General features: G+C 37.6%; 1 protein-coding gene across 11 annotated transcripts in view; it reads left to right on the top strand.

The window, feature by feature from the left end:
• The window catches only part of DZIP3 (DAZ interacting zinc finger protein 3), a 131638-nt gene that overhangs the window by 92041 nt on the left and 22398 nt on the right, over nucleotides 1-17199 (top strand). For 10 of the 11 annotated variants that reach the window (XR_006207127.1, XM_042955181.1, XM_042955179.1 and 7 more), the window contains 5 exons: nucleotides 544-686; nucleotides 1969-2089; nucleotides 2548-2691; nucleotides 2780-2881; nucleotides 4689-4808. Coding sequence is in view for 10 of the 11 variants with exons in the window: in XM_042955181.1 (XP_042811115.1) it covers nucleotides 544-686; nucleotides 1969-2089; nucleotides 2548-2691; nucleotides 2780-2881; nucleotides 4689-4799 (621 nt within the window). In the remaining variant the exon portion in view is untranslated. Of the gene's footprint in view, nucleotides 1-543; nucleotides 687-1968; nucleotides 2090-2547; nucleotides 2692-2779; nucleotides 2882-4688; nucleotides 4809-5789; nucleotides 7021-17199 lie in introns of those variants that run through there. The other variant, XM_042955182.1, reaches the window with a different exon arrangement.

The raw sequence follows: 17199 nt of genomic DNA on the forward strand, positions 1-17199 counted from the left end.
TCACAATTGTGAGATCGAGCCCTGCATCAGACTCAGCACTGGGCATGGAGTCTGCTTAGGATTCTTTCTCTCTCCCTCTTCCTCTCCCCTGCTCATGCATGCATGTGCATGTTCCCCCTCTCTCTCAAAAAAACCAAAACCAAATGAAACCAAACAAAAACCTTTCATGGGCATGTCTTCTTCTCAGATATATAGATATGTTTCTAAGGACCTGATTAAATATGCTATAATTCACTCATTCCCCTGTTAGCACACTAGTTGTTTCTTTACTATTCTAAAATACAGCAGTAAATACTCTGTATTTCTGTAATTTCTTCAATTACGGAGACACACATGTCTCCTTTTCAAAATAAGGGTAATTAAAAACAAGAAGTATTATTGTGCTAGTTAAATTTTTTAAAAAATTCTAAAAAGGGAATGTATAGGTCGATATTCTTCCTCTTCATTCTACCCATTTTCTGAGGTATGGAAATACCATGTTGTCATGGAATGTTACTTCCTAATAACTAAAGCTGATGGGTTATAACTCTGCGTTCCTTTCAGATGACTGGTATAGCCTGGACTGTACCGGCGCCTGTGGGAGACGCTGGGCCTCCTCCCAGTGCAGGTCTGGGAAGTGACCCCCCCATGATGAATTGGGAGAGGATTATAGACAGGCTGAAAACTGCTTTTCCACAACAAACCAGGTACCTTAATTTTTATTTAGTTGTGAGTACAGATCATACTCTACGTTTTCCACCACCATAATTAGGGGAATGAAACAAACATACACACAAATATATTTCTTTTCCATTGCCTTGGTAAGGAAAATGAAATTTAAAGGGATAGTGTTCAATATAAATGCTAAGCCTCTTCACTAAATATATTAGTCTTAAATTATGACAGAATAGATTTTTAAATTTAGGTTTGCTCATTTACTAAAAAGTATAACTAGTCATAAGCCTATCCAATTTTAATGCCACCAGTTACAATAATTAATAACCTCTTTCCAAAATGAATTTTGATTGTATGCTTATATATAAGCCCAAACATCAGGTTTTACTTTCCTATTTCCTTAATTTTATTTAGGGCTCTTAGTTTTTGTTAGGGAACACAGTTAAATGCAAGAAATAATTATTTTGCTGTGGTTTTCACAGTTCTGACTTTAGCAGAAAGATATTTTTCTTCTCCAGAAATGAAGTTTTTTATCCTTTTGTATTTAAGGAAATAATTCCAGTTTTTAACCAGTATTTTCATTTGAAGGCTAACACTTTTATTTAATGAACATATTGTTATGCTTCAGAATTACAGTTTTCTAAATATAGTGAACAATGAAAATAGAACTGTAATACAGTTATAAGTATATGTACATATAAAATGTATAAAATGAATAGTAATCCAAGGTAGTTTACCAGGCTGATGACCTGACACTTCATTTGGGAAAGAAAATATTTCATCCTATTCTATCCTACCAAAAATGTATACAGACTTTGAGTCAACGGAATATGGGATTTGAAAAGGAATGTATTGATTGTGTGATAAAGAAACCTACATTATTTTAATGTGTCTTCTAGCTTCTCTGTTCAGTTTTAATTTTGTAAAACTCAGAAACAAAACAAAGATTAAATATTAACACAGAAAAGAGACCTATAGTAACCCAAGTTAAAAGGAGTACTTTAGTCCTGAGTAAGAGCAGTTAGAGACATGATATAAAGAGCTTAGTACATAAGTAAGTAGATAACCTCAATTTTCATACAGTAAGTTTTCAAAAACAGTTAAAGTTCTTTTTTGGAAAGAATAAATATTAAATAAACTTGAGTTTTCATTTTGGTTTAAGATAAATTTAGGTAGACTTTAGATCAGAGACCTAAAGGGCCACATCTCTATTCTACATACCCATCATATGATAGGATTTTGTAACTTGTATGGAGGGCATGCCCTCAAGGCAGTAGGAAAAATCACCACTGCTCTTTATTTGACCTCTTCCAGAAAGGAGCTTACGGATTTCTTACGGAAATTGAAGGACATTCGTGGGAAATCCTTATCTGGACTGACATTTGATGAAATTGTGTACAAGATTTCCCAATTTATTGACCCCAAGAGATCACAGGTAAAAAACAAAAACAAAAACAAACCTGTATCAGGTAGTTAGCAGTCTTAATTATCTTCATGTCTGTTCCAATAGCCTGTAATCACATTAAACATCTATTAAAAATTGAACTTCAACTTAAATGGTATAGGAAGTCTTTTTGAAATACTACCTGATCATTCTCGAATAAAAATGATCCTCTTGGAATTGATTCTAGGTTACTTTGACTCTAAAGGAAGACATTATTTCTAATTTTTGTAAAGACTTGTTTTAATTAAAAGGGCATATAGAGTTGTTTTTAACTTGGCTTTGAGTATACAAGTAATATTACTAACATTTTATTTCAGGATTTTTCACAAATCTAATTGACCTTTATCCTTTTGCTAATTCTCACTGTACCCTATTTTCTATGCTATCCTACCAATTCTTCCTGTTTTTGAACACTTCTGAAAAAAAAAGTATAATATTCTTACTTTCAGAGTCAAGGAAAATCTGTGCCAAATGGTAACTGTGTTTCACCCAGCCACACTCCTCCACAGTCTAATGCCGCCCAGCCCCCCAAACCAGCCTGGAGGCCCCTTAGTTCACAAGGGCCTGCCACATGGGAAGGAGACAATAATTTGGTGAGAATGAGACTGTTGATTCTAAATACATTTAAATTTGGGAGAAAGAAAGGAGCTGAATTGGGCCTTCTGTGTGTATTTTCCCTAGGATGAAGAGGAGGAAGAAAAGGAGCCTTGTGTGATTTGTCATGAGAATCTCTCTCCAGAAAACCTCTCAGTTTTGCCTTGTGCTCACAAATTCCATTCTCAGGTAACCCTTTAAACTTATCTTTTTAAATATTTTGCCATTTAATCAACTAAGCAAGATTCATACTGCCTTACTTGAAGTCATTTATATGTATCATGGCTATAGCTGTGTTACGAATTCCATGGGAAAGAACTCCAGGCTTTGGAGAACCACACAGAAACATTGATGCCTGTTTTCCCCATACCTAGCCCCACTTTGCACCGTGCTTTCTCAGATCTCTACATACCTTACACGAAAAGACAGACAGTGATGAAATTGAAATAATACAGAGTAGTTTCAAATAGAACTGGAGGGAATGTTGATTGACACAGCAACTGTGTCACTTCATCTCAATTTGCTATAAATAACATATAGTGTCCTTTGTTCCCATTTACTGATGACCCCTTCCCTTAGAAAGCAAAAGACTCACCTTAACCGTCTTTCCGGGCCTTGTATTTGCTTTTTAGGTGCTCAAGTTTCAGTTTTGATATTAGAAAAATCTGAGACTGGCATATCTTTTGTTGATTCTTGGCATTTGTATAGATTAGTTTCTGGTGTTGCTGTGCAAATGCTATCGATATACAATTTATGATCCAAGTCTAATGGCGCAAAGATGTAATTTGACCCAGGAAAAGATAATCTTACATACAGTCTTCTCAGGGAAGTGAACAGTAAGTAGCCGGCTCATTCAAGCCGTATATGTATAACGTGACACATAGTTTGTATCTACTCTGATATGAAGAAGTGGACACAGAACGGCTACTCCCAAAAGACCAGGAAAGATACTGAGCCATTTGAAGCTTCCATTTAGAAAATAAATGTTTAATGAAACTTCTTATTCTTTGCCATTGTCTGTAGAATAGAAAGCAGGTGACCCACTGAGGTTACTTTTCTAGGGTTATTACAGTTAGTGAGCCTAATATATAGTGCCTATTCTTTTTCCTGTTTGTTTTTAATTTACATCCAAGTTAGTTAGCATATGGTGCAACAATGATTTCAGGGGTAGATTCCTTAATGCCCCTTACACATTTAGCCCATCCCCCCTCCCACAACCCCTCCAGTAACCCTCTGTTTGTTCTCCACATTTAAGAGTCTCTTATGTTTTGTCCCCCTCCCTGTTTTTATATTATTTTTGCTTCCCTTCCCTTATGTTCATCTGTTCTGTGTCTTAAAGTCCTCGTATGAGCGAAGTCATATGATATTTTTCTTTCTCTGACTAATTTCACTGAGCATAAAACCCTCCAGCTCCATCCACGTAGTTGCAAATGGTATAGTGCCTATTCTTAATCTTCTCTCATCTGACCGGCTCTCATTATTTATACAGGTAAAATTGATTTGTTTTTGGAGAGTTTTTACTCAAGCGAATGACTTAACAGATAGTTCATAGCTAAAGAATACTTCATTTTCACCAAAAAGACATCTGAAAAGTATATCCATCATCTAGGGATTTTAAATTCAAAACACCATTAGCACTTGGTACAAGGTATTAGTCACTTTTGTATTTTTTTCTGGATTATAAAGGAGAACAATATATAATTAACTAGAGGAAAAATATGTGGCAGGTTTCCTCAGCCTCTTTGTTAGGAAGAATTGGTACTCATCCTGAAAATTGGGTTTGGAGAAAGGATCCTAATAAACTGGCTGAAAAGTGTACCAGCTATATTGCTTAGTGAATCAGAGAAGGTGCCATTATTGCAGCAATTGGCTTGGCAATCTACTAGATAAGGTTTTAAGATCCACCAGAAGACAGGTTGGCTGGTAACTGATTATATAGTGTAGCAGTTACCTCTGTTAGTCTGAGAGTCTGACATGAATATTTTTGCTCCTTTAGTGCATTAGACCTTGGCTGATGCAACAGGGGACGTGCCCAACCTGTAGACTCCATGTTTTGTTACCAGAAGAATTTCCTGGTCACCCCAGCCGGCACTTACCCAAGATCTGATCCAAGAAGGTGACTATGCAAAAGAAGTTCAGTTATCATATTCCAGAATTTAGTTTTGCCTTATTATTATGAGCTGATAGTGTGAGTGGTGTGAAGAAGTGTGTTCTTTAGCTAGCTTCTTTTGCACGATACTAATCTCATCAAAGCTGCAGCCAAAGAGGACAGGATAAATCTTCAGGACTTGGAACTGAACTGAAAGGGCTTAAATTTTAAAAGTTATATTATATTTGCCCTTATCTTAGTAAGCATTTTCTTCTGATGGAAACATCACTGTTAACATAAATCTTGGGATGTTTTTTCTTGTCTTTTTCCTTCTTATTCCACTTACCCTTTACTGAAAATATGCTGCATTTTAATTTTCTGAAATTAAAAGGAAAAGTGGAATAGAAAACAAGTACAAAAATTCCACAGATTTTGTTCCTTTTGAGTTTTAAAACTGCTTACAAATTCTGTAACTGAATTATTTAAATTTTATCCCTATCTTCCCTGTTCTTGTCTAGCCTCTTAAGTGTGTACCCACAAAGAGATTACGAGCTACTTGAGGGTGGGGACCATACAGTAGTGTATTGGAGCTTAGCTAATAATAGTTTGTAAGAGATGACTGTTGAATTGTTAGGAATTTTGTGAGCCAGTTACCAAATTGTTGGTAGCTTGAAATGGGACATAGGAGTATTTATACCATAGGGATCCATAAATATTATAAGTAAAGGATTCTCTTCCCAAGAAGGGTTTTGTTAAACGTGTACCAGCCCACCACTGAAACCATGTCCAATCCTCCTCTGTGTTCTCAATGCCTTGCACAGTAGGGTAAGCATAAATATTCCCAGAATCTGAAACAGGAAAGGAGTTAATGTGTAAATTAAGTCACTTGCTCAGTTAAATAATTGAGATCTTATGTTCATTTGTAAACATTGTCATTGGACCTTACACTTGTAGGATTCTTTTTTTCTGCCTTAAAACTTTCTTAATATCACTTTTGTCTTGCTGCAGGGTATGAGGGACTGTTTATATGTAGCTGCTTCTTAGAACAAAGTTAATATCCACTGGGCTAAGCTGCTGCCTAAAGTTTGTCACTAAGAACTTTTATTCTTAGAGGTCAAAACCCTATTTTGAAAATAGTATTGTGTAAATGTTGTAAGTGTTATACATGTCTCTAGTTAAATATAAAGAATTCAGTTACCATGTAAGATGTTACCTGGTTCATATTTAAATAGTTTCCATAAATTAATGAAATTGAGACTGTGAATGTGTGTTTTGACTCAGCTATTTTCTCTGTATATTTCAGTGTAAATGTATCTTGAAGTTACTTTAAATCTGGTTAATTATCTATTTCTGTAATTGTATGCTAAATGTTTTCTTCTGTAATGATAATAGACTGGAAAATGTAGAAGAAAATATCCAAAAATGAAGGCAGTCTTCTAGACACTTAAAATGCCAAGAATCTCTCAATTGAAAAATTCAGAAATTATAAGGCCTTTAAAAATTGTCTAACACCTTGAGGTCATATGGCAAATTATCTTGTAAAAAATGTTTCTTAGTTTGTTTACAACTACGATTTCACTGCATGTGGAAAAGATTTTATCTTTTAATCAGTCCCAATGTATCCTGAAACTGTTTTAAATCTATTTAAAACATCTATATCTGCTTAACTGTGATTTTTTTTTTCTGTTATGACAAAGAATAGGAAAATACCCAAGATGGTAGTCATTGAGACTTATAGAATGTCAGAATGATCCTCTAAGACTATCACCTCATTTTATAAGTACATCTTGCCTAAGATCATATGGATAAGTAGCATCTGGGCCAGTCCTAATTCTTGAAGGTGCTGGCACTTGGTCACAGGCATTCTTCACAAAATCAGTCTGTAAGAATTTCTTGGTGCTGACTCGGCCATCCTTGGGTCTAAGGATGGGGCCAGAGAACTCACCACAGTAGCTGTTATGTAGTGAGAATGTAATAGGATTGTACTTTTGAGAGTCATGTCCAATTCTACAGGTGCTGAAGGTAATGGTATTTTTTTCTTTTTGATAAGTATAATCAAACAATGAAGACAACTGTCAGGGACTTTCTATGTAAACAATACTCACTGTCAATCCTGGGGCTCCTGAGAGATCTAGAATCCCATCCTTCTCGGGGAATACAATGAGGGAAGTGGCAACATTTACATCAAAAACAATCTGTAAACATCTAGTAATATCATTACAGCTGCTGTCAGAAGATATGTCTTGTAATGTTTCCCTTCAAATTTATTTTGTCTATAATTATAACATTTTCCAGCTATTTTGAGATACTTTCAAAATGCCTGTTACCTCATTTGATCCACTGATAATTCTAAAGTGGTTGTTTAGTAGATATTCCTTATTTTACAGATGATGAAACTGAGGCCCAAGTAAGAAAAATAATCCAAGGTCATAGCTACAAAATGACATTTTAATTTGAATGCAGATCTTCTGTCCCTTGGTGTTCTCTTTTAGTACTTCACAAATACATCTCCACTTTGGATTGACTTTGTACAAACAAGAAAAGTGGTTTCTTCTTCTTTGTAAATAATATTCATCAAAATAAAATGAAACAAATGGTAAACCTACTAATTTTTTTTGGACTAGGAACATGGTATTGAGTTTATAAAAATACATAATAGTTGTAGGACATGGTGAGAAAAAGTTAGTTTGATTTTTCCTTCAGGTACCTTGGTTTGCTCGGGATGGTTCCAATTAATTAATTCCTACTGTTTTGACATAATTAATAGTGCCCCAATCATGATGAATTATATCTTATGGTTAATTCAGGGAAGGTAGGTTTATTATTTTTACCAGATTCAAATTTAACAAGAATCCTCTATACTTATAAAATGTTCCTGGCATATTCTATCATATAGCCTCTTGGGTAAGACTTCTAGGACTCTAGTAGCTAAGGAATAGCTGGTGTATAGCCAGATAATAATAACAAATACTAATTTAAAGATACCTGATTTCTGATTTTCTTGAGTAGGCAGTTTTCAGAGTTAATGGACTCTAGTTAAGTATGGATCCTGGACCACATCGCATTTACCTGGTGTGTTTATAAAAGATACATATTCCAAGAGGCCATCTGGGAATCTGTATTTGGATTGAGCACTGCAATATTTAGATATTCTAAAGCATGCTAAAATTTGTCTACTATTGGAATAGTAGAAAGTGGCTTTCTCAGGCAGATCTATGTTTGAATTGAACTCTCATCTTTGGCATGTTATATAATCATGAAAAAATTGCTTTTCTCAATGAAAACTTATGTCAAATGGGGAAAAGACTACTTGCCTGACAGAGTTAGTGTTCTAAAGTAGCAAACTTTCCATTAGTCATTCAACCTGTTGGAATTTGCTCCTTGATAAAATTCTTAAAGATTTTTTTTAATCTTCAACTACCCTTATTGAATGAATGGAAGAGAGAAAGTTCAGGGAAGAGAGAAGATGGCAGAGTAGGAGGAACCTGAGCTCACCTCATCCCACAGGCCACCAACATAGCAGATGTATTTATACAGCTAACTCTGAAAACATCCTGAAGACTGGTAGAACAGATCTCCCACAGTCCATTGTAGAGAGGAGATCACATTGAAAAAGGTATGAAGAGTGGAAACCAAAACCCTGGTGAGAGTAACCACAAATGGGAGGGATACCACCAGAATGGAGAAGCGAAAAGGACGAGACCTCATACCAGGCACTCCAGGCACAGGGGACCCACACTGGGAAGACCAGTCCCCTTATGTGGCCTTGCAAACCAGCGGTGTTTAACTTCAGGAGCATTTAAAATAAGCAGGGCTTTAAAAACATACTTTAAAGATCAGCCACCTTAAGTCTAGGAGAGCAGGAGGACAATAGGAAAATGAGTCCCTGCCCTTAAAGAATCAGCTTAGTAACTCAAGACAGCACAGAAGCAGCAATTTGAAAAGTGCCTGGGGTATATGTGAAGGAGATTGATTTACTAATTTCAGAATGTGCACTGGAAGGCCAGGGATCTTTAGATTTCTCTGGGGGGTGCGGTGGGGGGGTGGGGTGGAGAACCAGCAGGCACCATTTCTCTTCTCCAGACAGGAAAACCAGATACTTGTGTGAGTCATTGTTAACACTCTCCACCTATCTTGCTAGCACTACATGCCCTGCCCCTGGATTGCCCCACAGACCCACCCTCCTCAGTAGGCATCCAGCCCCCTGCAAGTCTGACCAGCACCACTCCAAAGTGAGGAGAAGGGGGATAACCCCACACACCAGTGTGCCTGCAGTTTCACCAATTGAGCCTCTTAGCTGGCTGCACAGGGAGCAAGCTCAACTGCTTTTGCACCTGCTGTGGCAAAGAGGGTAACTGCAGATGCTTAGTCTGATTGCAGCCTACCAATGAAAGCCTTTCAGTTGGCCTTGTAGGAAGCAAGCCTTACCTTTTGGTGTGCCTGCAACTGGCAGAGAGGCTAATTTCAGTTACCTTGACTGCCAGTCTTGCCCACCACAATGGCCTAGACAGTCCTGTTATCAGCAGAGGGACCAAACCCTGCCCAGTGTGCTTATAGCAGGCAGTGGGTCATTACAGCAGTCTGAGATAACAAGTGGCTTAGCCACAACAACAGGGCACAAGCAGCCCACAGAAGAGACACCACTGCAGCTCTCAGTTCCGGTGACTAGGGATTGTCACCAGGGATTGTGCTACAGGGCACCACAGGACCTCTTCTACACAAGGCCACCACTTTCAAGACAAGGAGATGTAGCTGACTTACCTAATACATGGAAACAAAGTTAAGCAAATGAGATAGAGGAATATGTACCAAATGAAAGAATAAAACAGTATCAGAAAAAAAGAGCTAAATTAAACTGTGATAAGCAATATGCCTGATAAAGAATTGAAAGTAATGGTCATAAAGCTACTCCCTGGACTTGAGGAAAGAATGGATGAACTCAACGAGAACTTCAAGTAGAAAACAAAAAAGTAACAGGTGAAAAATTCAATAATAAATTAAAAATGCACTAGAGGGAATAACAGCAGATTAGAGGATGCAGAGGAATGAATCAGCAATCTGAAAGAGGATGATTGAAAGTAACCAAGCTAATAGCAAAAAGGGAAAAAATTAAAAAATGAGAATAGCTTAAGGGGAACTCTGCAACATCATTAAGCATAATAACATTTATAGGGATCCCAGAAGAAGAAAGAGCAGGAGGCAGAAAATTTGAAGAAATACTGAAAACTTACCTAATCTGGGGAAGGAAACAGATATGCAGATCCAGGAATCACAGAGAGTTCCTAACAAAATGAACCCAAGGAGATCCACACCAAGACACAAAGTAATCAAAATGGCAAAAAGCAATCATAAAGAGGGAATTTTTAGATTAGGAAGAGTAAATAGTTACGCACAAAGGAAAACCCATAAGGCTTCTAGCTGATTCTCAGCAGCTTTGCAGGCCAGAATGGAGCGGCATGATATATTCAAAGTACTGCAAGGAAGAAATTGCCTGAAACTAATAATACTTTACCCTGGGGAGGAGCCAAGATGGCAGAACAGCATAGAAGTTTTTTGTGTGTCTCATGTCCATGAAATACAGCCAGACCAACACTAAACCATCCTGCACACCTAGAAAACTGATCTGAGGATTAATACAACAATCTGCACAACTTGAACCACAGAATTCAGAATGCAGCATGGAGAGGTGAACTTAGGGAGAGAAAAGCTGTGGAGGGCGGGGAGCCGCTTTTGCATGTGGAGAGAGGACGGAGATGGGGGTGGGGGGAAGAATATGGGAAAAGCACCCTTTCCCAAAAGTAGCTGGAGAGAAAGAGGAAAATTGGAAACAGCTGCAGGGACTGAACTAAAAAGGGAGAAAGGAGAAAAGAGAGGGTTTAGATTCCATTAAGACTAAACAGGGTGAGTGCAGAGTCTAAAACTCCACAGCTCGATACCTGGCGGTGCTCTGGTGGGAAGGGTGAATCCCCAGGAGCAGAGTGGGGTCCGGGAGATTCTTGGGCCACACGAGGAGAAGTGGTTCCACTGCTGGAAGGACATTTAGTAGAAGCTGTGAGGCCACCTGGGCGCAGCAGACCTCAGAGAACGGCCACATTCACTGGTGCTGGAACAAGGTCATTGGGGATGAAGCCTGGTGCCAGATGTGTGTTGTGATTTTCCATAATCCCTGAGGAGCTGCTGCTACACTGTTTCGTGAACTTTTTGGGGGGCTGTCTGGCACCTGGCTGCAGTCTCTGGGCATCGGCAGCAGCATGGTTCTCCAAGCGTTCCTGGGTGTGGCCAGCACCTGGCCATTGCTCGATGAGACCCTCTGCAGAGGGGCGGAATGGGTCAAAGCCACAGTCCCTCAGAAGTGGGGGTCCAGGGAAGGCAGCCGCATCTGAGACAAAACTCGGGAGGGAGGTGCTGCCTGGGGCTTCGTCATGGACAGTGTGGAAGTGAGGAGTGGACAGAATCTGAAGATGAAGGACGGGTGCACAATTACTGATCAGGGAGAAGAGAGTTCCAGTACTAGAGACTGAGTAGCTGGGTGACGCCATTTTCACCACTTCCACGCATGCGTATACTCACCTACAAGCACCACAGCAATCCATCCCAGTAGGCTATCAGTGCCATCTAGTGGAGAAGGAAGCCATTACACTAAGCCCTGCCCAACTGGGCCAACCTCGCTCTTCAAGAACACAAGTCTCACCACCTGCTTAGTTTACGGACTGTAAAGCACTTCACAGTTTGACTTCTAGAGGAAAACAAAGTAATTTCAGTTGTATTTCAATCTGTTAGGTCCATCTATTCGATTTTCTTTCTTTCTCTCCTCTCTTTCATTTCTTTTCTTGAATACAGAAAGAAAAAGTTCATTTTTATTTTCAATTTTTATTAAAAATATTTTTATTTTTTCTACTATATTTTTTACTTTTGTGTAAATTTTTTCAAATTCTATTTTACCTCCATCATTTTATTTTAGTCTACTTCATTGTATTCATTTTTTTCAAATTTTCAAATGATTTCCTTTTTTTTCCTTTTTTCTCTAATCTATCAAGCCACTTTCAATACCCAGACCAAAACACACCTAGGACCTAGCATCATTTATTCATTTTTGTGTGTGTGTGTATTTGTTTTTAATTTTAATATTTTAATATTTTTATAATTTTAATTTTAATTTTTTCTACCTCCTTAATTCCTTTTCTACGTTCAAAATGATGAAACGAAGGAATTCACCCCAAAAGAAAGAGCAGGAAGAAATGACAGCCAGGGGCTTAACCAATACAGATATAAGCAAGGTGTCTGAACCAGAATTTAGAATCATGATAATAAGAATACTAGCTGGAGTTGACAATAGATTAGAATCGCTTTCTGCAGAGAAAAAAGAAGTAAAAGCTAGTCAGGATGAAATAAAAAATGCGATAACTGAGCTGCAATCTCAAATGGATGCTGCAGAGGCAAGGATGGAGGAGGCAGAACAGAGAATCAGCGATATAGAGGACAAACTTATGGAGAATAATGAAACAGAAAAAAAGAGGGAGATTAAGGCAAAAGAGCATGATTTAAGAATTAAATCAATGACTCATTAAAAAAGAACAACATCAGGATCATAGGCATCCCAGAAAAGGAAGAGAAATAGGGGTAGAAGGGTTATATGAGCAAATCATAGCAGAAAACTTTCCTAACCTGGGGAAAGACACAGACATCAAAATCCAGGAAACACAGAGGATCCCCATTACATTCAACAGAAACTGACCATCGACAAGGCATAGCAGAGTCAAATTCACAAAACACTCAGGCAAGGAGAGAATCATGAAAGCAGCAAGAGAAAAAAAGTCCTTAACCTACAAGGGAAGACAGATCAGGCTTGCAGCAGACCTATCCATAGAAACTTGGCAGGCCAGAAAGGAGTGGCAAGATATATTCAACGTGCTGAATCAGAAAAATATGCAACCAAGAATTCGTTATCCATCAAGGCTGTCATTCAAAATAGAAGCAGAGATAAAGTTTCCCAGACAAACAAAAGTTAAAGGAGTTTGTGACACTAAACCAGCCCTACAAGAAATTTTAGGGGGGACTCTCTGAGGGGAGAAAAGATGAAAAAAAAAATAGATGATAGATAGATAGATACCAAAAGCAACAAAGATTAGAAAGGATCCGAGAACACCACCAGGAACTCCAACTCTACAAGCAACATAATGGCAATAAATTGTTATCTTTCAGTACTCACTCTAAATGTCAATGGACTCAATGCTCCAATCAAAAGACATAGGGTAATAGAATGGATAAGAAAACAAGATCCATCTTTATGCTATTTACAAGAGACCCACTTTAGACCTAAAGACACCTTCAGATTGAAAGTAAGGGGATGGAGAACCATCTATCATCTTTCAACAAAAGAAAGCCAGAGTAGCCATACTTCTATCAGACAATCGAGACTTTACAATAAAGTCTGTATCAAGAGATGAAGAAGGGCATTATATCATAATTAAGGGTCTATCCTCCAAGAAGACCTAACAATTGTAAACATTTATGCACCAAATGTGGAGGCACCCAAATATATAAATCCATTAATCACAAACATAAACTCACTGATAGTAATACCATAATAGTAGGAGACTTCAACACCCCACTCACAGCAATCAACAGATAATCTAATCAAATAATCAACAAGGAAACCATGGCTTTGACTGACACACTGGACCAGATGGACTTAATGGATATATTCAGAACATTTCATCCTAAAGCACCTCTCCAGTGCACATGGAACATTCTCCAGAATAGACCACATACTGGGACACAAATCAGTCCTCAGCAAGTACAAAAAGATCAAGATTATACCGTGCATATTTTCAGACCACAACACTATGAAACTCGAAATCTACCACAAGAAAAAATTTGGAAAGGTAACAAATACTTGGAGACTAAGAACATCCTACTAAAGAGTGAATGGGCCAACTAAGAAGTTAAAGAGGAGATTAAAAAGTATATGGAAGCCAATGAAAATGATAACACCACAACCCAAAACGTATGGGACACAGCAAAGGCGGTCATAAGAGGAATGTATATGGCAATGCAGGCCTTCCTAAAGAAGGAAGAAAGATCTCAGATACACAACCTAACCTTAAGCCTTAAAGAGCTGGAAAAAGAACAGCAAATAAAACCCAAAACCAGCAGAAGACAGGAAATAATAAAGATTAGAGCAGAAATTAATGCGAATAAACCCGAATTAAAAAAAACCAAAAAACAAAAGCAAAACAAAAACAGTAGAACAGATCAGTGAAACCAGAAGCTAGCTCTTTGAAAGAATTAACAAAATTGATAAACCCCTAGCCAGTTTGATCGAAAAGAAAAAGGAAAGGACCCAAATAAATAAAATCAAGAACAAAAGAGGAGAGATCACAACCAACACAGCAGTAATAAAAACAATAAGAGAATATTATGAGGAATTATATGCCAATAAAATGGACAATCTGGAAGAAATGGACAAATTCCTAGAAACATATACACTACTGAAACAAGAATAAATAGAAAATTTGAACAGACCCATAACCAGCAAAGAAATCGAATGAGTAATAAAAATTTCCCAAAAAACAAGAGTCTAGGGCCAGATGGCTCCCTGGGGCAATTCTACCATTTAAGGAAGAGTTAACACCTATTCTCTTGAAGCTGTTCCAAAAAAATAGAAATGGAAGGAAAACTTCCAAACTCTTTCTATGAGGCCAGCATTACCTTGATTCTAAAACCAGACAGAGACCCCACTAAAAAGGAGAACTATAGACCAATTTCCCTGATAAACATGGATGCAAAAATCCTCAACAAGATATTAGCCAACCGGATCAAACAATATATTAAAAAAAATTATTCACCATGACCAAGTGGGATTTATACCTGGGATGCAGGGCTGATTCAATATCTACAAAACAATTAATGTGATTCATCACATCAATAAAAGAAATTTGACAAAATACAGCATCCTTTCTTGATAAAAGCCCTCAAGAAAGTAGGGATAGAAGGATCATACCTCGAGATCATAAAAGCCATATATTAATGACCCAACGCTAATATCATCCTCAATGGGGAAAAACAGATTTTCTCATAAGGTCAGGAACAAGACAGGGATGTCCACTCTCACCACTGTTATTCAACATAATATTGGAAGTCTTAGCCTCAGCAATCAGACAACACAAAGAAATAAAAGGCATCCAGATCAGCCAGGAGGAGGTCAAACTTTCACTCTTTGCAGATGACATGATACTCTATGTGGAAAACCCAAAAGATTTCATCAAAAAACTGCTAGATCTGATTCATGAATTCAGCAAAGTTGCAGGATATAAAATCAATGCACAGAAATCAGTTTCATTCCTATTCACCAACAATGAAGCAACAGAAAGAGATCAAGGATTGATCCCATTTATAATTCACCAAAAACCATAAAATACCTAGGAATAAATCTAACCAAAGAGGTGAAAAATCTATACACTGAAAACTATTAAAAGCTTATGAAAGAAATTGAAGAAGACACCAAAAAATGGAAAAAGATTCCATGCTCCTGGATAGGAAGAACAAATATTGTTAAAATGTCAATACTACCCAAAGCAATCTACATATTCAGTACAATCCCTATCCAAATAACATGAGCATTCTTCACAGTGCTAGAACAAAGAATACCTAAAATTTGTATGGAGCCAGAAAAGACCCTGAATAGCCAAAGCGATATTGAAAAAGAAAACCAAAGCAGGAGGCATCACAATCCTGGACTTCAACCTATGCTACAAAGTTGTAATCATCAAGACAGCATGATACTGGCACAAGAACAGACACTCAGATCATTGGGACAGAATGGAGAATCCAGAAATGGACCCACAAATGTATGGCCAGTCTTTGACAAAGCAGGAAAGAATATCCAATGGAATAAAGACAGTCTCCTCAGCAAGTGGTGCTGGGAAAACTGGACAGCAATATGCAGAAAAATGAACCTGGACCACTTTCTTACACCAGGCACAAAAATAAACTCAAAATGGATGAAAGACCTAAATGTAAGACAGAATGCCAACAAAATCCTTGAGGAGAAAGCAGGCAAAAACCTCTTTGACCTTGGCCGCAGCAACTTCTTACACAACACATCTCCAGAAGCAAGGGAAACAAAAGCAAAAATGAACTACTGGGACCTCATCAAAAAATCTTCCGCACAGCAAAGGAAACAATCAGCAAAACTAAAAGGCAACCGACAGAATGGGAGAAGATATTTGCAAACGACCTAACAAGTAAAGGGTTAGTATCCAAAATCTATAAAGAATTATCAAACTCAACACCCCAAAAACAAATAATCCAGTGAAGAAATGGGCAAAAGACATGAATAGACATTTCACCAAAGAAGACACCCAGATGGCCAACCAACACATGAAAAAATGCCCAACATCACTCATCATCAGGGAAATAGAACTCAAAACCAGAATTAGATACCACCTCGCACCTGTCAGAATGGCTAACATTAACAAATCAGGCAACAACAGATGTTGGCAAGGATGTGGAGAAAGAGGATCTCTTTTGCCCTACTGGTGTGAATGCAAACTGGTGCAGCCACTCTGGAAAACTGTATGGGGGTTTCTCAATAAAATTAAAAATGGAATTACCCTATGACCCAGCAATTGCACTACTAGGTATTTGTCCAAGGGATACAGGTGTGCTGTTTTGAAGGGACACATGCACCCCAATGTTTATAGCAGCACTATCAACAGTAACCAAAGTATGGAAACAGCCCGAATGTTCATCGATGGATGAATGGATAAAGAAGATATGGCATATATATACAATGGAGTATTACTCGGCAATCAAAAAGAATGAAATCTTGCCATTTTCAGCTACATGGATGGAACTAGAGGGTATTATGCTAAGCGAAATTAATCAGAGAAAAACAAATATCATGTGACTTCACTCATATGAGGACTTTAAGACACAGAACAGATGAACATAAGGGAAACAAAAAATATAAAAACAGGGAGGGGGACAAAACATAGGAGACTTTAAATATGGAGAACAAACAGAGGGTTACTAGAGGGCTTGTGGAGGGGGGATGGGCTAAATGGGTAAAGGACATTAAGGAATCTACTCCTAAAATCATTGTTGTACTATATGCTAATTTAGATCTAAATTTTAAAAAAATAAATTAAAAAAAAATAAAAAGAATACTTTACCCAGCAAGGTTATCATTCAGAATAGGAGAGATAAAGACTTTCCCAAACAAAAGAGTTCATCATCACTAAACTAGCCTTACAAGAAATGTGAAAGACAATTCTTTCAGTAGAAAATAAAGGCCATAATCAGGACTAAAACAAAAATTATGAAAGGAAAATTCATGACTAAAAGCAAACATGTAGTAAAGGAAGTAGTTTAATCACTTATAAAGGTAGTATGGATTTAAAACCCAAAAGCAGTA

This window comes from Panthera leo, chromosome C2, assembly GCF_018350215.1.
Source record: "Panthera leo isolate Ple1 chromosome C2, P.leo_Ple1_pat1.1, whole genome shotgun sequence".
Classification (NCBI taxonomy): Eukaryota; Metazoa; Chordata; class Mammalia; order Carnivora; family Felidae; genus Panthera; species Panthera leo.